Genomic DNA, 21,230 nt, shown 5'->3' on the forward strand with positions numbered 1-21,230 from the left:
CGGAGGATACTTACAGCAATATACGATCTGATTTAACAAGTATAAATGCTTCTATAATGCAATAGCTTAACCTGCGTGTGTATAAATAAACATATATAGGTTTTACACGAAACACGAATATTGATATCTACACATTAATTTGATGAAAAAAATTCAAGATATGTACCAATCCTAAAAAGAGATTACTATAGTAGTACTATTTATTAGCCTAGTAATATCTTTTGTACGCAACATGATAACATTGTCCAAATTTTGTGATTAGCGTACTTGTTATTTTTCTACCGAAATTTAATTATTGATTTATCACATCTTCTTAAAGTTTGGCGCTTTTACATAAAAACAATGTAAAGTTTCCTTATATATATACCATCCCATTTCATTCCTCAACTCTTGATATTGATCAAGATGCTCAGCCTTGTTGTCACAATATTAATAGTTATTTTCTCCATAAACACAGACGCCTCCTCACTGCCGGAAAGGCTGATCCGATCAACTGCAGAGCTCCGAAACCACACAAAGATATCAGAGTTCCGGCTTGTAAACCGAAGGCAGCTGGTCGAGTGCCCCGACCCGAACCCATACCTCAAGGTGAGCGTCATCTCCAACCCGACCCTATCCAATGAGGAATACGTGACGGTCAACATCACCGGAGTTCTGGTGCCTTCGAAAACCGATTGGGTGGCCATGATTTCCCCTTCTCACTCCAAGTACGTGCACTTCATTTCTTGATCATCCTCACGCTTAAACGTAGCTAATTAACGTGTTAATGTTTGGTTATAGTGTGACGACGTGTCTTGAAAATGCAGCTATGTACGAACAAACGGGCGATTTCAACAGTCTTCCACTTCTATGCCACTATCCTGTTAAGGTCCTACCATTTTACCACGATATTTTAATTAGGTAGTACATGTGTTAACTATTTTGTGTTGTGTTCTTGTTGAGAAAATCGGGTAATTTTCTCTGAAGTAGTGAAATGAACTGATTCAGTAATTTCAGAGTTAACCCAATGGGGGCTACTCGATAAAATTACTTCTCCAAATAAATTCTTTAGAAAGACTGGCGCGGACACTGTCCCTCTTAAATACCAGATTCCTAACATAATTTATCAGTCGGTGTATTTATCACAATATAAAAACACCCAAAAGAACCGTACAAAACACTACTACCAAACCCGCAAATAATATTGAATACAATATCCCAACAGAAAATAAACCCAGAAATAAATGCGGAACAAAATAAATAATAAAGAAAGAACACACCCGGGACTTTAATAACGGAGTTCGGTCAAATTGTCTACGTCTATGAGCACCCTCTGCAGAGCCTGCTTATATATAGACGGAGAAGAGAATACAATATTTGAGGATGATTTACATAATGGGGGGTGAGCTCCTTTTATAGGAAGCCACACCCCCAAAATACCTACTCCCCACCGATGTGGGATGGCAAAATTTTGCCAAACTTCAACAAATCTCCACCTTGGCAAAATTTCAAATCCCACCGAACACGAATCTTCTCCACCAAAACAAACGACTCGCGGTGCTTTCATACTGGCGCAGTCAAGCGACAGCTCCAAATCGCAGAATATTAACCAAGTCCAAACAATGTTCAAACTTGGTTCTCGTCACCACCTTAGTCAACATATCTGCAGGATTCTCCAAAGTTGGAACCTTTCTGATGACAATTTCCTCCTCTTCTTTGAGAATTTCCCGCACAAAATGATAGCGCACATCAATGTGCTTCGTCCTTGCATGAAAGACCTGATTCTTTGCTAAATGAATAGCACTCTGGCTGTCAGAATATACTTTAAGTTGTTTCTGACCAACACCCAATTCTTTCAGCAACCCATGAAGCCAAATCGCCTCCTTCACAGCTTCAGTAATGGCCATGTACTCTGCCTCTGTCGTAGACAAAGCTACTGTTGACTGCAAGGTAGACTTCCAACTAATTGGCGCACTCGCTAAAGTGAACAAATAGCCCGTAGTAGATCTTCGCTTATCCAAATCACCAGCATAGTCGGAATCACAATATCCAACTGCAAAATGACCAAGTGATTTATCCTACTCAAACAACAAACCAATATCTACAGTATCTTTGATATACCGCAGAATCCATTTCACAGCTTGGCAATGACCCTTTCCTGGATCATGCATGTATCTGCTCACAATACCAACGACCTGTGTACACACCATTGCATACATCAAGCTTCCAACTACGTTAGCATAGGGAACTTTTGCCATATATTCTCGCTCGTCTTCCGTTTTTGGAGATAACTGAGAACTAAGTTTCAAATGAGGAGCAAGTGGGGTACTTACAGATTTGGAATCATCATTTACACTAAAACGCTGTAGTACTTTGATCAAATACTGCTTCTGTGTCAGCCAAAGCTTGCCTCCCTCTCTATCCCTTGTAATCTCCATACCGAGAATCCTTTTGGCTTCCCCCAAATCCTTCATCTCGAACTCTTTACTCAACTGAGCCTTCAATCTGTCAATTTCAATTTGGCTCTTTGATGCTATCAGCATATCATCAACTTATAAGAGTATGTAGATGTAGGAACCATCTTGAAGTCTGCACAAATACACACAGTGGTCGTATTTGCTTCTTGTGTACATCTGATCCTTCATAAACTTGTCAAACCGTTTGTACCACTGTCTTGAAGACTGCTTCAATCCGTACAACGATTTGTTCAACTTGCAAACCTAATTTTCTTTACCAGCAACCTTGAATCCCTCCGGTTGGGTCATATAGATTTCCTCATTCAGATCACAGTGTAAAAACGCGGTCTTCACATCAAGTTGAGCTAGCTCCAAATTCAACTGCGCTACCAAAGCCAACAAAATTCTAATTGAGGAATGTTTAACAAAAGGAGAAAATACCCCATTGTAATCAATTCCCTCATTCTGGGCGTAGTCTTTAGCTACCAATCTTGCTTTGTAGCGAACATCATCTTTGTCAGGAAATCCTTCTTTCTTTGCAAAAACCCATTTACATCCAATTGTCTTCCTGCCTTTCGGCAATGGCATCAGCTTCCACGTCTTGTTCTTTTGAAGAGATTGCATCTCTTCTTCCAAAGCACCTTTCCAACCATCGCTTTCTGAACTTTCAATAGCTTTTGAAAAGATACATCATCAACAACTGGAAGCGCATATGCTACCATATCCGCAAATTGAGCAAGTTTCTTATTTTCCCGCCTCGTTCGCCTGACTGCAATTGGCTCTGATTGCTGCGAAGGTTCTTGGGGTGGAACCTCTTCATCATCTGACTCTTATTCTTCCGTAGGAGAGTCATTTGTGGTGTTCGTAGTTGGGATCACAACTGCTTCTTCGAACTCCACCTACTGCGAAGTATCACTACTATTTGGATTTACCTTATTCAACATGGAAGATTCATCAAAGGTAACATCCCTACTTACAATCGTCTTCTTAGACTCCAAACACCATAACCGATATCCTTTAACACCAGCACTGAAACCCATAAACAAAGCCTTCTTTGCACGTGGATCCAATTTCGAATCGGTCACATGATAATATGCAATAGAACCAAAAATACGCAAAGAATCATAATCAGTTGCAGGTTTACCGGACCATACCTCTAAAGGAGTCTTACCATCAATGGCAGAACATGGCAAACGATTGACAATGTGTTGAGCGTATGTGATGGCCTCAGCCCAAAATTTCCTGTCTAGCCTAGCATTAGACAGCATACAACGAACCTTCTCCACTAGTGTTCGATTCATACGCTCTGACACTCCATTCTGTTGTGGTGTATTTCTCATTGTGAAGTGCCGAACTATGCCACACTCCTGGCATATATCTTGGAAAGGATCACTCTTGTATTCTCCACCGTTGTCAGATCGGAGAACCTTGATCTTCCTCCCCATCTGATTTTCAACTTGAGCTTTCCATTTCAGAAAAATCCCAAGGACTTCATTTTTGCTCTTCATAGTGTACACCCAAACTCTCCTGGAAAAATCATCAACAAAGGTGACAAAATAGTGTCTACCTCCAAGTGACAGAGTCTTGACAGGTCCCTACACATCTGAGTGCACGTAATCCAGAATTCCCTTCGTATTATGGATTGCAGTGCCAAATTTCACTCTTCGCTGTTTTCCCAGAACACAATGCTCGCAAAACTCTAATTTGCAAGACTTCGTACCTTTCAATAATCATTGCTTGGCGAGAATTTGCAATGATCTCTCACCAGCATGTCCCAATCGCAAATGCCAAAGCTTCGTTGCCTCTGCATCCTTCTTGTTACTCGAAGTTGCAGTTGCTACTGTCCCAACAATTGTACTACCTTGATAGTAATACAAATTGTTCTTCCTCACGCCTTTCAACATCACCAATGCTCCTGAAGTTGCTTTAAGAATTCCATCTCGCATCATCACAACTAGGCCTTTAGATTCTAAGGCCCCCAATGAGATGAGATTCTTCTTCAACTGGGGCACGTACCGCACATCCTTTAAAATTCTGGTGGATCCATCCTGATTCCGTAGATTGATTGAGCCTATCCCGACTGTCTTACATGGATTGTCATTCCCCATGTAAACAAGTCCGCCATTGAGTTCTTCGAAATCAAAGAACCACTCCCTGATGGGACACATATGATAGGTGCAACCTGAATCCAATATCCACTCGTCTGGATGCGATGTTGAAGGTGAAACCGTCAAAGAACAATCTGACTCTGCATAATTTTTGCATTCAGCAACATTTTCATCTTGCGAAGCCTTTTCTTTTTTCTTCAACTTTGGGCAGTCTTTCTTCCAATGTCCTTTCTCATAACAGAAAGCACACTCATATTTGGCAACTCGCCTTTTCGATTTGGACCTTCCCCTTCTCTCCTTTGATCGGCCTTGTTGACGATCTCTTGCCACTAATGCTTCATCTGTAACTGCTTTGCCTTTCATTTTATCTGCCTTTCGCAATTCATGACTATACTAAGTAGAACATACAGTATCTAAAGACACATTCTCTTTATCGTGGAGTAATGTGGTCTCCAGATGTTCAAATTCATCAGGTAGAGACGACAACAACATCAATGTCAGATCCTCATCCTCAAATTTTACATCTAAATTTAGCAGATCTGCTACTAATTGGTTAAACAAAGTAATGTGTTCATTCATAGTGGTACCTGGTCGGTATTCAAATCGGAACAACCTTTTCTTCATAAGGAGCTTATTCTGACCACTCTTCTTCAGAAATTTGTCCTCCAGTGTCTTCCACAATCTATGTGCAGAAGTCTCATTCTTGACAGCATACTTCTGCTCCCTGGACAGACACGACCGAATTGTTCCACAAGCTAACCGATTTATGGTACTCCAATCTTTATCATCTATATCTTCTGGTTTCTTTTCTTCAATGGCAATATCAAGACCCTGCTGGAAAAGAGAGTCTAGAACCTCCCCCTGCCACATACCAAAATGGCCAGTACCGTCAAATATCTCCACCGTCAATTTCATATTTGACAGTGGAAACCTCGACCATGATGACGAAGAACTAGCCTTATTTTCTTGATCATTACCCGCCATTACAGACTCAAAATAAAGTATTCAGTATTACAAACAAATAGAACCAAGGACGAACCTTGGCTCTGATACCACTTGTTGAGAAAACTGGGTAATTTTCTCTCAAATAGTGAAATGAACTGATTCAGTAATTTCAGAGTTAACCCAATGGGGTCTACTCGATAAAATTACTTCTCCAAATAAATTCTTTGGAAAGACTGGCGGGGACACTATTCCTCTTAAATACCAGATTCCTAACAGAATTTATCAGTCGGTGTATTTATCACAATATAAAAACACCCAAAAGAACCGTACAAAACACTACTACCAAACCCGCAAATAATATTGAATACAATATCCCAACAGAAAATAAACCCAGAAATAAATGCGGAACAAAATAAATAATAAAGAAAGAACACACCCGAGACTTTAATAACGAAGTTCAGTCAAATTGTCTACGTCTCCGAGCACCCTCTGCAAAGCCCGCTTATATATAGACGGAAAAGAGAATGCAATATTTGAGGATGATTTACATAATGGGGGGTGAGCTCCTTTTAGGAAGCCACACCCCCAAACTACCTATTCCCCACCGATGTGGGATGGCAAAATTTTGCCAAACTTCAACAGTGTTCTTATATCATGTAAATGTAGACGGATTTTGTTGCTGGTGGAAAAAATTCGAATATTATTTAAATTCGTGATATTATATATCAAGTTCAAAGTTTGTGGGAAAACATAAATTTTTAAAAGTTTTGTGATATTAAGCATCAATATCCTTTTTATTATTCAATTTGATGTAGTTTTTATTTCGTATATCAAATAATTTGGTTTGGTTCCAAATTGAGAAAAATTCAAACCAAAAACTTGCAATATCAATTAAAATTAGGCCTACGTGCATGCATATTCTTGACTTTTAGACGCATGGCCTCTATATACAGTTCCTGCAATTAGGTAAGTGATGGGGTACGAACTAAACCCTAATGGCAAGCCCAATAACAGTGACGGCCCATCAGCCCAGAGCCCAAGAAAGAGTATCTGTTCGGCACCAAAGAGTTCGGCACGACCAAAGAGTTCGGCACGACCAAAGAGTTCGGACTCAGCCTACAGCTCGGTAAAAGCCGACCAGTCAAGCTCTCCTCTCAGATCGGCAAGAGCTGATCGGTAAAGTCCAGCAGTTCGGTCTCAGCATTCGACCGAACTAGGAGTTGGTGGACTCACGAAAGGCCTCCACGACCTCCACTATACCCACGATCTATTTAGTGGTATGAAGCAGTTATTGAGCAGTTATTGCTCACCCACGATCTTGTTAGTGGGGCTGCAAACCACGATCCTAGTTCAATGTATAAATAGAACTTAGATCTGATAGAAAAGGGTTAAGCTCTCTAGAGATAAAATAGCATATAGCAAGTCTGTTGTAAGCGGTATTTTCGCAGATCAAGCAATACAAACCTGCCCTCATTTCTCCCCGTGGACGTAGATTTACCTCAGTAAATCGAACCACGTAAATTCATTGTGTCATAATTCTCTACCAGCATTTACTAACATCAATAATTCGCGGATCCATCACTGGCGCCGTCTGTGGGAAACAGAGAACAAAATTTGTGATAAAGCGAATTTTTGATCCATTTTTTCCACCCAAAAAATGCATACCAGATCGCAGAATACCCGTATTCCAGCCCATGAGAACCAGGAGGAAGCCAATCCATCCCATAGGTCGGGAAAACAGCCTAGGGATAAATCCACCACCAGTTCTCATGGCGAAGGAACAAGCCGCTCCAAAAATCGTCCCACTGAGTCTTCCCAGCAGCCCGATTTGAATGAGGCTGTTAAGCAGTTTTTGGCTGAAAAGCAGGAGGAATTCTTAACCTTCCTGCGAAAAAGCCAAAAGCAGCCGGAGACGAAAACGACGGATTCTCCTTCTCCCTCCGCACAAGAAAGTCACTACCGCAGTAGTGTCGCATCTCCCAGGAGAAAGAATCCTCAACCCCGACATATTCCAGCTCCTCCTCGGTACCGGAATCACAGGAGAACTCAATCTCCTCCATACCGACGAGATATCGGATTCGCCGTGTACGGAGCACTGAAGACTCCGTTCTCGGACGACATCACCCGAACTCCCCTACCACAGAACTACCGAACTCCGTCGATGACTTACGACGGGCTCGTGGACCCTCACGATTTCTTGGGGCGCTATCAATATAACATGGCGAACCAGGGTCTCAACGAGGTCCACATGTGCAAGCTGTTTCCCGAGCTGCTCATCGGGAACGCGAGAAGGTGGTTCGATAGCCTCCCCCAGGGCAGCATCAGATCTTACCGAGATCTAATGGATGCCTTCCACAGGAGGTTCTTTCAGAAAGCGGAAGCCCGAATCACTTCGGCTCAGCTGCTTTCCATTCGTCAAGGTCGCGACGAAAAAATTAGCGACTTTATGACAAGATTCCACAAGGAATGCCTGCAAGTAGACGATCTCAACGATCTGCTTGTCATCTCGGCATTCCAAAATGGAATCCTGCCCGGAGCTCTCTACAGGAAGCTCGTTGAGTGCGGTCCGCAGACAGCTCAGGAAATGTGGGACATTGCGGACCAGTACTCCCGGGCCGATGAGGCAGACCGTCGTAAACGGTCGTTAGACAGCTCATCGTCCCGAGGAGACAGAAGGAAGCCCGATTATAGCGATCAGGGGCATCCTCGCCGGACTCCATTTGAAAGAATTCAAAGGGCTCCGGTGCAAGACAGATTGGGACCTCGTCTCAATCCCGAGAAGCCGCCCGCTCAGTTCGTACCGCTGAACAAGCCGAGAGCGGAAATTTTCGAACTGCACTCTGACCTATTCGAAAAGCCAAAGCGGATGACGAAATCAGCCGCGCGCCGACCACAGGATAACTACTGCTCCTACCATCAAGACCACGGTCACGATACTGAGGAGTGCAGAAACTTGGCTGCAGGTATCGATGTTCTTGTGAAGGCAGGGACATTGAAAAAATACCGAAGTAAGCAGCCAAAGAAGAATAAAAAGCAGAGTGGTGCGAACTGCGCCCCTCAGGATCCGAAAAGGCAGCCGGATCCCGAAGACGATGACGAGCCGCAATATGATGGAGTAATCCAGACTATTGACGCGCTCCCTGCCGGGAAGACCAAGTCGTCCCTAAAGTCAGAACGCAGAGGCTCCAATCGAGAGGAGCCAACGCATAAAAGGCTGAAGCAGGACGAAGTGATTACGTTCTCGGCTGCTGATCCCGTCCCGGCCATCTCTCCTCACCAAGACGCCATTGTCATCCAAGCCGGAGTGGCAAACAAACTGATCCACAGGGTGTTTGTGGATACAGGAGCGTCGGTTAGCATTCTTTTTAAAGAGTGCTTCGACAAACTAGAAGTGGACCCAGCTCGGCTCAGTCCGGCTCCGCTTCCCCTGAAGAGCTTCACCCAGGAGGACACCCGCCCTGAAGGTATTATCAGCCTTCCGATCACGGTGGGGAAAGCGCCTACTAGCTCCAGTACGATGATTGAGTTTTTCGTGGTGAAAGCTCGGTCCCCGTACAACGTCATCCTGGGAAGAGACTGGCTCAACACAGTTCGGGCCGTTTGCTCCACCTATCACCTCACCATCAAGATCCCCACTAAAGGAGGGATAGCGGTCATCCGAGGTGACCAAAAGAGAGCAAAGGAATGTCTGCAAATTGCGCTTAGAAGTGCCGAGCAGTCAGATCGGCACCACCAAGCATAGCAATCACAGCAGCCGGAGTCAGAGGCGATGACCGAAGTCATACCGGAGCCGAACTCGATGACAGTTCAGCTGTACGAAGACGATCCATCCCGAACGGTTAAGATCGGCTTCGCGGGAACGCCCCTACTTCGGGAAAAAACCATCCAGCTCCTCAAGGAGTATAAAGACGTCTTTGCATGGTCTCCGTTGGACATGACCGGAGTGCCCCCCGAGGTAATCACTCATCGGTTAAATATTGATCCTTCAGTCCGGCCGATAAAACAGAAGCAAAGACTCTTTGCGGCAGAACGAAGTCAAGTCATCCATGACGAAGTCCGTCAATTATTGAAGGCGGATGTGTTATTCGAAGTGAAGTATCCTTCGTGGGTGGCCAATCCTGTCATGATCAAGAAAAAGGAAGGAGGATGGCGGATGTGCATAGATTTCACCGATCTAAATAAGCACTGTCCCAAAGATTGCTATCCCCTTCCGAACATAGATAAAAAAGTAGAAGCTTTGATAGGCTTTGAAATTTTTTGTTTTCTTGATCTGTACAAAGGATACCATCAAGTTTTAATGGATGAGATTGACGCTTCAAAAACGGCCTTCATTACTGATTTCGGCATTTTCGCTTATAAAAAGATGCCATTCGGTTTAAAGAATGCCGGAGCCACTTATCAAAGGATGGTAGACAAGCTTTTTCGGCACCTGATTGGAAAGGAGGTCGAAGTGTATGTTGACGATATAGTCGTCAAAAGCAAAAGCACCTCGGAGTACGAGCACAACCTCAAGTCCACTCTCGACGTGCTCAAGAAAGCCAACCTCAAACTTAATCCCCAAAAGTGTACCTTTTTGGTAGATTCGGGAAAGTTTCTGGGTTGTTGGGTTTCAAAGGACGGACTCAAGGCAAACCCCTCAAAAGTTCAAGTCGTTCAGAACATGGCAATGCCGAAGTCCATACATGACGTGCAAAGGCTAACCGGATGTCTAGCCGCACTGAATCGATTCCTTTCCCAAGCAGCCGAAAAGCAACTGCCGTTCTTCAAGGTGTTGAAAAAGGCACCAAAGTTCGAGTGGGGAGCCGAGCAGAAAAAAGCCTTTGACGAGCTCAAAAGTTATCTAGCCGAGCTTCCTATTCTCTCTGCTCCAACCGAAGCCGAAGTAATATTCTTATACTTAGCGGCATCGGATCAAACCATCAGCGCGGTGCTTGTACGAGAAGAAGGCCTAAAGCAGCTTCCCATCTACTTTACAAGCCGAGCATTAAGAGGTCCAGAAACCAGGTATCAACCACTGGAAAAGATTGCTCTGGCATTAGTAAATGCAGCAAGGAGACTGCGGCCTTACTTCTATGCTCACAAGGTATGCGTCCTAACTGATCTGCCACTTCGGCAAGTGTTGACCAAACCAGAAGCATCAGGCAGAATCGCCAAGTGGGCTATAGAGTTGGGAGAGCACACAATTGAATATCTACCTCGGAAAGCCATCAAGGGACAAGCCTTGGCAGATTTTCTTGCAGAAGCAAAGTTCGATCAAGCAATTCCTGTTATTGCCGAACAGAAGAATTCTGCCAATGCCGAACTAGCACAGCCCTTGGAATCCGAAGTAGAGCCGCCGGACTGCTGGAGCGGATTCGTAGATGGAGCTTCAAACAAGATGGGAAGTGGAGCTGGTATTTTACTTGTCGCTCCCGACGGACACGAGGTAACCTACTCACTTCGGTTCCTATTCCCCACTACTAATAATGAAGCCGAGTACGAAGCCCTCCTGGCCGGACTCCAGTTAGCGCAAAGTCTGCTCGTCAAATCTCTCAAAGTCCATTGTGATTCACAAGTCATAGTAAATCACATGTTGGGTACAAGTGAAGCCCGTGACGAGAGAATGAAGAAGTATTTGGACAAAGCGCAAAGCATCAGCCGAAGTTTCTCCTATTTTCGGATAATCCGCATTCCCAGAGCGGAAAATAGCCGAGCAGATACCTTAAGTAAGTTGGCCTCAGATCCGAACTCAAAGGCGGAAGAATTAATGCATCGAAGCATTGATGAAGCCGAGGTACATTCAGTATCCAGCTCGCCGAACTGGATGACGCCGATCTTGCAGTATCTGGATCAAGGACAATTGCCCGAGGATAAGAGAGAAGCTCGGAAGATCACATGCCGAGCACTTCGGTACGAACTTCATGAAGGAGTCCTCTTTAGAAAGTCTTACCTCCAGCCGTTATTGCGGTGCGTAGGACCAGAAGAGACGGACTACATCCTCAGAGAAGTTCATGAAGGATCGTGCGGTAGCCACATCGGAGCCAGAGCTTTAGCTAAAAAAGTTCTGAGATGGGGATATTATTGGCCAACCATGGTACAAGAGGCAGTGCAGCTCGTCAAGAAGTGTACGAAGTGCCAAATTCATGCAAATGTCCCAAGGATGCCGCAGACTGATCTATACACTATGCAAAGCCCTTGGCCTTTCATGCAATGGGGCATAGACATAGTGGGACCACTTCCTCAAGCTCCTCGGCAAATGAAATTCCTTATCGTTGCCGTGGACTACTTCACGAAGTGGGTGGAGGCTGAACCATTAGCTACGATAACGAGCTCAAAGGCATTAGACTTCGTCTGGAAGAACATAGTGTGCCGATTTGGCATACCCCACATCCTCATCTCGGATAATGGGACTCAGTTCACCGACAAGACGTTCAGGAATTGGTGCCAAGAGCTGAACATTCAACAGCGGTTCACTTCGGTCTCCCATCCCCAAGCAAACGGACAAACGGAAGTAACGAACCGGATTCTGGTGAAAGGGTTAAAAGCTCGGTTAGAACAAGCCAAAGGACAATGGGTAGAAAATCTCCCTCAAGTCCTGTGGTCCTACCGAACTACACCCAAAACCTCCAACGGTGAAACCCCGTATAGTCTGGTGTACGGCACTGAAGCCGTAATTCCGGTGGAGATCGGCGTACCCAGTCCCCGAACTCTAAATTTCTCCTCAGAAATGAATGACGACGGACTGAGAACCGAACTAGATCTCGCCGAAGAAAGAAGAGAATTGGCGTGCATAAAAGCAGCCAAGTATAAGGAGCAAGTAGCCCGGTATTATAACCAAAGGGTGAAAAAGCTTCAATTTCAAGTGGGAGATCTCGTCTTGAGAAACAACGAAGTAAGCCGAGCAGAAAAGCTGGGCAAACTCGAACCCACATGGGAGGGTCCGTATCGGGTGTCAGAAGTCCTCGGCAAAGGGTCTTATAAATTGACTCACATGTCAGGAGAACAAGTACCCCGAACATGGCACGTCTCCAACCTCAAGAAGTTCCACTTGTAAGAGACAAAGTCCGGTCAGTCTGTCTTGTGTCTAGTTCGGTCATAGGGGTACATGTTTTTATTTGTTTGTTTTTACTTGTACTCTTTTACTTGTCGTTTTATAAAAGTTTAAAGTTTTTTTTCTTTCGTCTTTTTCATTTTTTCTCTCTGTGTTTTGTCTCTATGTGCTTGTCGTCTCTTACAAATGGTACCAAGGTATATCGTTCTTTAAAGACTGATCCCCTTTTTAGATCGATTATTAAAGACTATTGTGAGTCCAAGCTTCTAAGGAGGATATAAGACCACAATTCAGCTTAACAAGCAGTCCGTCTGAAACGAACTGCAATAAGCCAACGATTGTGCGTCCAAGCTTCCAAGGAGGATACAAGACCGCAATTCAGCTTAATAAGCACTTCGTCTGAAACGAACTGCAATAAGGGAAAGTCCGATCCACGCGATAAACCTCGCCGAATTAGGACGACCGAGTTCGGTCAAAGAAGTTTACCTCATAAGACCGAGGACGACCATGTCTAGTCAAAGAGGTTTACTGCATAAGACCACTTCGGTTAACTGGGAAAGTCCGATCCACGCGATAAAACTCGCCGAATTAGGACAAGGGAAAGTTCGATCCCGGCGACAAAAATCGCCAAATTAGAACACAAACCAAGTCCGGTCAAAGATGTTTATTTCATCAGACCAAAGACGAGTCCGGTCAAAGATGTTTATTTCATCAGACCAAAGACGAGTCCGGTCAAAGATGTTTATTTCATCAGACCAATGACGAGTCCGGTCAAAGAAGTTTATTTCATAAGACCAAGGACCAAGTCCGATCAAAGAAGTATACTTCATAAGACCGAGGACAAGTACGATGAAATTTTTTCGCTAAGCTGTAAATACAGTGTTAGAGGTGGAAACAAAATTTCATTTTTCAAATCTTGTTCAGCATACAACTCCGCTACCCTACTATTACAAAGGACTATTCTACTGTCCGGGGTTGCTAAAGTTGAGCCACCTATTCACAAAATCCTCTGGAAGCCGAGTTCGGTCGTTCCGAGCAGATGAAGAATAAGCAGGTCGACGAGATGCTATCCTCGACCCAACGCCTCTTCCCCGAGCCCGAGAAGTCCTAACACCTCGGCGATGAAGAGTCTCTGCAATAAGCATCTGCTGATCTTGCTCGCTCATAGTCACAACTCCTCGGCGAATTTCAGTCCGTCCCTGTCTTGACGATTCCGGTTGCTCCTGAGCCCGTTCTCGTCTAGACGTTTCCGGCTGTTCCGAAGTTCGTTGTTGACTTGGAGTAGGATTTTGAACAAGGGAACCAGAGGTTTGATCTGGAGTGCGAGCATCTGTTGGCACGATATGCCGAAGGAATCTTTCTATGGAGGGGCGCCGAGAAAGAACAATGTTGTACCGAGAAGCCCAACGCCGTAGTGATTTCACAACTTGTTGGCAAGCCGAGCTCTCCAGCGCATTGTTCCTCCGGAGTACAAGATATTCCTCCCACAGTTCGTCAACTCGACTCTGAACATCTGATATGGTCAATCCCCCGCGCACACGGATGTAATCCTCGTACGCAGTCCTCTCAGCAATGGTCGTATTCAGCTCGGCCTCCAGATCTTTCTTATCGGACTCTAAGTCCTTGATATCGGCCTCCAGCTTCACTAAACGAGCCAGAAGCTCGTCATTCTTCGTCTGATCGGCTATAGCTCTTCTCTCAGCTTCGTCCAAAGCCGAAGAGTACAGCCGTTTCCAGTGAAGTATCTCCATCTCCTTGGGTACAAAGCAGCTATATTAGTTCGGCAGTTGTACCGAGCAGATAGTAAAATACAACAGGAATAAAGGCGAGTACGAAAAGCTATACGAAGACAAGTGTAGAGAATTTTTCATTCACAAGGAAAATTTTACACTAGGAGGGCATCAAGGCCATTTTACAAGGAAGAAACTAGACTAAGAGAAGGGAGACGAAATCATACTCCGCCAGCTTCGTCTCCGGCTCCTCGGTCTGGTACAGCTTCTTTCTCCTGGGCTACCTCAGCCTCAGCCTCGCCTCCTGCCGGCCTCGCCTCCGCCTCCTGATCGGCCTCCTTCTCCGGATGCCCGGCCTGATCGACTTCGGCCTCCCGCTCCAGCGGCTCGGCCTCACCCTCTCCGTTGTAAGTCGAAGCGGGTGAAACGGGTCCCACGGAGGCAAAGATAGCCTCCAGGTTCTCGTCCCGATCAGCTCGACAACTCCGGACTCGGTCTGCAGAAAGCAGGACCGAAGATGAAGCGAGCTCCTCAAGGAGCGGCAGATTCTGAAGCCGAGCTGCTATCTCTCGGCTGTACAGAGGCAGCACGACGTCGGCCCCCTGCTCGCCCTTATCGGCAATTAGCCTTACCAGACTACCGACAAAGGCCGAGAACTGGCTGCTCAAAAAGAGTCTCTCCGTGTAGGCACGGAGACCCTCTCCTTGGGCAACCACGGCGGCAGCATCCCTCTGTTTCGTCTGCTCTCGCTGGATGACGAGCTGGTTTTTGGCAAACTGAGCTTCATCCTGGGCCGAAATCCTAGCAGCCCTGGCTTTCTCAAAGTTTGCCTCAGCCTGCTCGGCCCGGTGACAAGCAGCCGCCAATTTCCTCTGCATCTCGGCATAGTCGTTGGACGCTTTGGAGAGTTCGACGGCGACGAGCTTGGAGAGCATATCATTCCTCTGAAAATGGATAAGGAAAAAAGTTAACAGAGGGCACCAAAAATACAGGACAGAAGCCAAGCCAAGGAATCAAGAAGACAATTCACCTCGGCGAAGTCCGTGGGCCATAGAAATGGCTCACAGATATGCTCCGAAGGAGGCGCCAAGACCATGTCTTTCTCTGGCGCTCTCGGGGGCTTCTGGGTCTTCCCCTTCCTATTTGCCGAAGTCGACTCCGGCTTCTTTGGACCCGAAGAGGTCTTTTGCCTCTTCGGATTCTTCTCGGCATCAGGCGCCGAGCTGGTAGCCTTCTCTCTCTCCGGCTCCACAAGCTCGGAGGACTTTCTGATAGCCTTATTCAACATGAACACTGCCAAAAAGCAAGAAAGCAAAGTCAGATTTTCTTCGTTAAAGCAGTAGAGCATAAAGATAAAGAGAAATCCTCACCCTCGGCCTCTTCGTCCGAAGACGAGATGTCGAACACGACGTCGCCCTTGACGAGCTCAGACTCCGTGTATTGTTTCCTAACTATGGGAATCTTGTTGAGCTCGCCGTCGAGCTCGTCCAACGGTTCAGGCCGAGGGTGACGGATAACGGACTCCGGCCCTCTCCAGGGAAAACTAGGAGCCGCGGTCCTATCATAGTAGAAGAAGCGATTTTGCCACTTCGGCCACTTCGTTTTACAAAAGGCCCTAAAAGGCTGTAAAGGGATCAAGTAAAACCAAGACCCCTTCCTCTTAAATTGAAAGAATTTAAGGATCGCCTTCAAAGACAAATCCCTTCCTAACCTACGGAGTTCGGCAGCGAAGGCCGACAAGTGCCTCCAAGAGTTCGGAGTCACCTGGCCTAAAGGAAGCTGAAAAAAATCTAGTAAATCTATAAAGGCAGAAGGGAGGGGGAAACGAAGCCCGCATTCTAAGCAGGCCTCGTACACGGTGACGTAACCTCCGGCGGGGAGTCAGCCCTGTGATCACCGTCAGGTACCACCGCCTTCCCCCCAGGAAAAGAGTATTTTTCGTAAAGGGATATCACAGTATCCTTACTCAAGATACTGTGAAAATACTCTACGGTCTTCTCCCCGGATTCTTTCCGGCTAGAAGACCCCTTACCCCCTTTCCTAACGCTACCCGACTCCGAAGAAGAAGAAGAAGACATTTTTCTTACTTTTTGAAGGTGAAGATAGTCTGAAAAAAATTCTTGAAAGCGGAGAGAGAATTTTCGCAAGAAAGAGAGTATAGAAGACGCAACAGCAAAAGTGCTTCAATGATGAAGAAAGAGCGTATTTATCAGATACGGGAAAGATTTCGAAATCGTTGCGCCGTTTCGAATCCCACCTTTTCAGGAATCAACGGCCGGATTTTACTGTCGCATTTAATGCAGGCATGCGCTAGGCACGTCCCCTGACGTCAGCCTCCCCCTTACCGTTATCCAGAATGCCGAAGTGACTCACCTCGCCGAAGTGATCCACTTCGCTTTTCGGGGGGGGTAGTGATGGGGTACGAACTAAACCCTAATGGCAAGCCCAATAACAGTGACGGCCCATCAGCCCAGAGCCCAAGAAAGAGTATCTGTTCGGCACCAAAGAGTTCGGCACGACCAAAGAGTTCGGCACGACCAAAGAGTTCGGACTCAGCCTACAGCTCGGTAAAAGCCGACCAGTCAAGCTCTCCTCTCAGATCGGCAAGAGCTGATCGGTAAAGTCCAGCAGTTCGGTCTCAGCATTCGACCGAACTAGGAGTTGGTGGACTCACGAAAGGCCTCCACGACCTCCACTATACCCACGATCTATTTAGTGGTATGAAGCAGTTATTGAGCAGTTATTGCTCACCCACGATCTTGTTAGTGGGGCTGCAAACCACGATCCTAGTTCAATGTATAAATAGAACTTAGATCTGATAGAAAAGGGTTAAGCTCTCTAGAGATAAAATAGCATATAGCAAGTCTGTTGTAAGCGGTATTTTCGCAGATCAAGCAATACAAACCTGCCCTCATTTCTCCCCGTGGACGTAGATTTACCTCAGTAAATCGAACCACGTAAATTCATTGTGTCATAATTCTCTACCAGCATTTACTAACATCAATAATTCGCGGATCCATCAGTAAGTAAAATTTGTGTGAGATATTTGGTTGAAATTGTTTCGAATGCAGGCTCAATATGTAAGCAACGATCCGGAATATCTGAAGTGTGGCAAGAGTGATTGTGACGTGAGCATTGCTGGGAAATGCGCGGTGAAGACGTGCGGGGCCACACTGTCATTCCATGTCATCAACATACGTACGGATATCGAGTTCGTGATGTTTACCGGCGGGTTTGAGACGCCCTGCATCTTGAATAGATCCGACCCTATTAAATTCGCTAACCCGAACCAGCCTTTGTATGCCCGTGTAGCCAGCGTTGATTCTACTGCAACGTCGGTGTGTATTCTAATTCTATTACTTGTTAGTATTTCATTATTTGATGTTGCACTTGTATTTGAATATTGGTATGTTAACGAGTCTTGTTCATAATAGTTTTAGACAGAGAATTTGGCATCCCCTGGCAATGAGTATTCATTTAGAATTTAATAAAACTTTAATTGATATTAATCAATCACAATTAACAAAACATGATTACAGTTAATTGCAATGATCATATTTTTAACAATTTTGCACGATTATCTAATTGTCTGTATGTATGCATTTAGTTCAAGTGCAAGTCTCACACAAAAATGTGTTGATATGTAGAGCTTGTGTTGATTTGAAATGGCAGATGAGATTGACGTGGGTAAGTGGGGATCGAAGTCCACAACAAGTTCAATATGGAGATGCCCAAACAGCACATTCCTCAGTTTCAACCTTTTCCCAAGATGATATGTGCACAAGTAAAGTAACTACTCATTCACTCTTTTTTTTTATCATAACAAAATTTCAATTTATTCAGGAGAAAAATGAAATATGACAAGAAACGATAATAATTAATTTGGTATGGTTTACAGGTTGGTTGGAAAGTCCGGCGGTTGATTTCGGATGGCACGACCCTGGTTTTATTCATTCAGCTATAATGACCGGACTTCGTCCTTCCTCTAATTACTCCTACAAATATGGAAGGTTTTTTCGATTACTACTGCTTCCAATATGTGATTATAAATCCAAATTGCAGCCTAGAAGAGTCCATATACATCATCTCCTAACATGATTGATTGATTGATTTGTGTTGAACAGCGATTCAGTGGGATGGAGTGATGAAATGAAGTTGAGAACTCCGCCGGCATCTGGTTCGGATGAGCTTAAATTTCTTGCTTATGGTGATATGGGAAAGGCTCCTCTTGATTCCTCTGTAGAACACTACACACAAGTAAGGAGTATATATATATTTATATAAATATATATTGGAGGAGTAATTAATTAATGGAGTTGAATGTATGTATAGCCTGGATCGGTATCTGTTATAAAAGCAATGGAAGAGGAAGTATCCTCCGGTGGAAGGGTGGACTCTATATTTCACATCGGCGACATTAGTTACGCTACCGGTTTCATGGCCGAGTGGGATTTCTTCCTTCACCTCATCTCCCCTCTCGCCTCCCAACTCCCCTACATGACCGCCATCGGCAATCACGAGCGGTATGTCACCTGCATGTGTTCATAAAAAATAATCTTAGTAGCAACCGTAATGAGTGTTAATGCAACATTGGTAAAGTAAGAGAAATAGAGTTAAAATTTCATTACAGAGATAAAACTTATATAAACAAATAGAGACTAATATTGGTGAACGGCCCAGAATGGATAAAACGTTCTCCATTTAATTTAGTAATGCAATGCAGAGACTACATAGACTCTGGCTCAGTTTACGTAACCCCGGACTCTGGGGGAGAATGCGGGGTTGCCTACGAGACTTATTTTCCGATGCCCACCGCCGGTAAGGATAAGCCATGGTACTCCATAGAGCAAGGCCCTGTTCATTTCACTGTCATTTCCACCGAGCACAACTGGACACAAAATTCAGAACAGGTAAAACTCAATTTCATTTATTACTCCCTCCGTTCCTTGTTAATAAAGACATTTCTTTTCAGCACATAATTTAAGAATAGTGTGTTAAATGGATGATGAAAAAAGTAAGAGAGAATAAAGTAAAAAGGAGAATTACTTTTTACCAAAAGTAGAAATGACTCAATTAACTTGGAACTTGTCAAAATAGAAAAATGACTCTATTAACATGGAACAAAGATATCCAATTTGATCTTCTTACTCTTTTCATTTGCAGTATGAATGGATGAATCAAGACATGGCCGCAGTGAATAGAACAACAACTCCATGGCTCATATTTACAGGGCAAGTCTCAAAAACTATGTTGCACCACTTATTTATTAATTATTGACGAATTTGTGATTAATGCTCAGGCACAGGCCTATGTATACATCTTCTCCTGGAAACCCAATTTTTCCTAGCGTCGACGATCAGTTCGCTGATGCAGTGGAGCCGTTGCTACTAGCAAACAAGGTAGAACAGATAACTCATCTATCTTGAAGTTATATGACCAAAAACGACTGAAAATTTGTGTTATTATCATGAATTTTTTTTCCATTTTATTTATTTATCTTCCCTACCAAACTGATCTATAATAGGTGGATTTGGTTCTGTTTGGGCATGTCCATAACTATGAGAGAACATGCGCTGTTTATAAAGAAGAATGCAGAGGAATGCCCACCAAAGACTCCAATGGAGTTGACACTTACCATAATTCCAATTACACTGCGCCAGTTCATGCTGTTATTGGAATGGCTGGATTTGAGCTTGACAGTTTCACACAAACTGTAATTAATTGTACCTCTTACTTCATTAATTTCTTTCAATTCATTTTCAGATTATTAATATATAGATTATGTTGATTTTATAGGATAATAGCTGGAGCTTGGTTAGGATTTCCAAGTTTGGATATTTGAGAGTTCATGCCACCAAGAGCGAGCTTCATGCCGAGGTCAGTGAATTTAATAAAATAAGCAAAGTTTTAGATTTGATTAATTATTTTGCTAAATTAGACACTCCTTTTTGGTTTGTAGTTGGTGAATGCAGATTCAAGAAATGTGGATGATGGCTTCCGAATCATTAAGTGAGGGACTTGACACCGTTCATAGCAAAAAAAAAGTCAGAATTCAGACCAGATTTAATTTTTGACATGTTCTATAAATGGTTGTAATAATAACACACATCACTCTTTAGTTTATAGAAAAATATTGTACTATTTTCCAAGTCACGAGTAAAAAACCAATGTTCATAATGGAGCTGCTGGAGCATATTAATGATGAACCAAAACGATGAGGCTATAACATTACTATTTAATTTGTGGATAAAATTTCGGTATATATAAAATTTAGAACAACCCTTATTTCAAAAATCTAAAACAAACAAATCTCCTTTATTACAGATATCAAAGCACTGCTCTTTTTTTTGAAGTGTATCAATAGTTGCTCTTCTACCTCTTATGGAACTGTATAGCCTGCAAAATAAGAGAAATTAGAAAAGCTCAAAGCACACAGTAGTGTATAATAGTATTGAATTAATATTAAAAAACATATAATTTCTTACTGCCACATTTGGTTGCATGAGCAAGTGGCTTGCCACAAGATGCAGAAACAAAAGCTGCCTTTTGCATGCTGATTATCTTCTCAACTTGGCTATTGACATGCTGGCAGACGCATGGCAGATCGACGTTCCTAATGATGTTGCAGCAGCCCTGAGACGGGGCCTGTTGAGGGCCCGGTCGCTGGACGAATCTGGAGCATTGCTGGATGAGACCTTGGAAGTCGCCTTGGCATTGCGCCGAGGCAGTGGAGAAGATCATGCATGTGCACATCACCAGCATCAGGTATGTTGTAAACCCTATTTTCGACATTGCCTCTTGCTTGTAGTTGTTGTCGTCTTTGCTTCACTAGATGTGGCTTTAAATAGAATTTTGAATCTCAAGTTGGAGTCATGATGTTTGCTTCCTTCATGTTTTCTTTGTGTTTCTTATTAGGATACTTCCTAAGAGGTGCCTTATTTTATGCTAAAAGTTTTTTTGAGTTGTGTTTTTGGCACACCTT

At 44.1% G+C, this 21,230-nt stretch overlaps 1 protein-coding gene across 1 annotated transcript; it reads left to right on the forward strand.

Moving 5' to 3' along the window:
• The first annotated feature begins 405 nt into the window (after positions 1 to 405).
• LOC121745709 (probable inactive purple acid phosphatase 27) lies at positions 406 to 20,337 on the forward strand. Its single transcript, XM_042139681.1, has 13 exons — positions 406 to 707; positions 781 to 868; positions 17,320 to 17,586; positions 17,921 to 18,032; positions 18,147 to 18,258; positions 18,373 to 18,505; positions 18,581 to 18,771; positions 18,972 to 19,158; positions 19,412 to 19,479; positions 19,548 to 19,647; positions 19,773 to 19,961; positions 20,045 to 20,125; positions 20,208 to 20,337. The coding sequence occupies exons 1-13, from the start codon at positions 406 to 408 to the stop codon at positions 20,259 to 20,261; spliced, it is 1,884 nt and encodes a 627-aa protein (XP_041995615.1). The 3' UTR covers positions 20,262 to 20,337.
• Positions 20,338 to 21,230: the final 893 nt, after the last annotated feature.

This window comes from Salvia splendens, chromosome 8 (assembly GCF_004379255.2).
Source record: "Salvia splendens isolate huo1 chromosome 8, SspV2, whole genome shotgun sequence".
In the NCBI taxonomy this organism is placed as follows: Eukaryota; Viridiplantae; Streptophyta; class Magnoliopsida; order Lamiales; family Lamiaceae; genus Salvia; species Salvia splendens.

What these genes read in the sequence shown, in the direction of transcription:
- LOC121745709 (XM_042139681.1), top strand. Translation starts at nt 406, where the DNA reads ATGCTCAGCCTTGTTGTCACAATATTAATAGTTATTTTCTCCATAAAC. An exon ending in TATGCCACTATCCTGTTAAG is followed by an intron (nt 869 to 17,319) that starts GTCCTACCATTT and finishes TTTCGAATGCAG; the next exon opens with GCTCAATATGTAAGCAACGA. An exon ending in GGACACAAAATTCAGAACAG is followed by an intron (nt 19,159 to 19,411) that starts GTAAAACTCAAT and finishes TTTCATTTGCAG; the next exon opens with TATGAATGGATGAATCAAGA.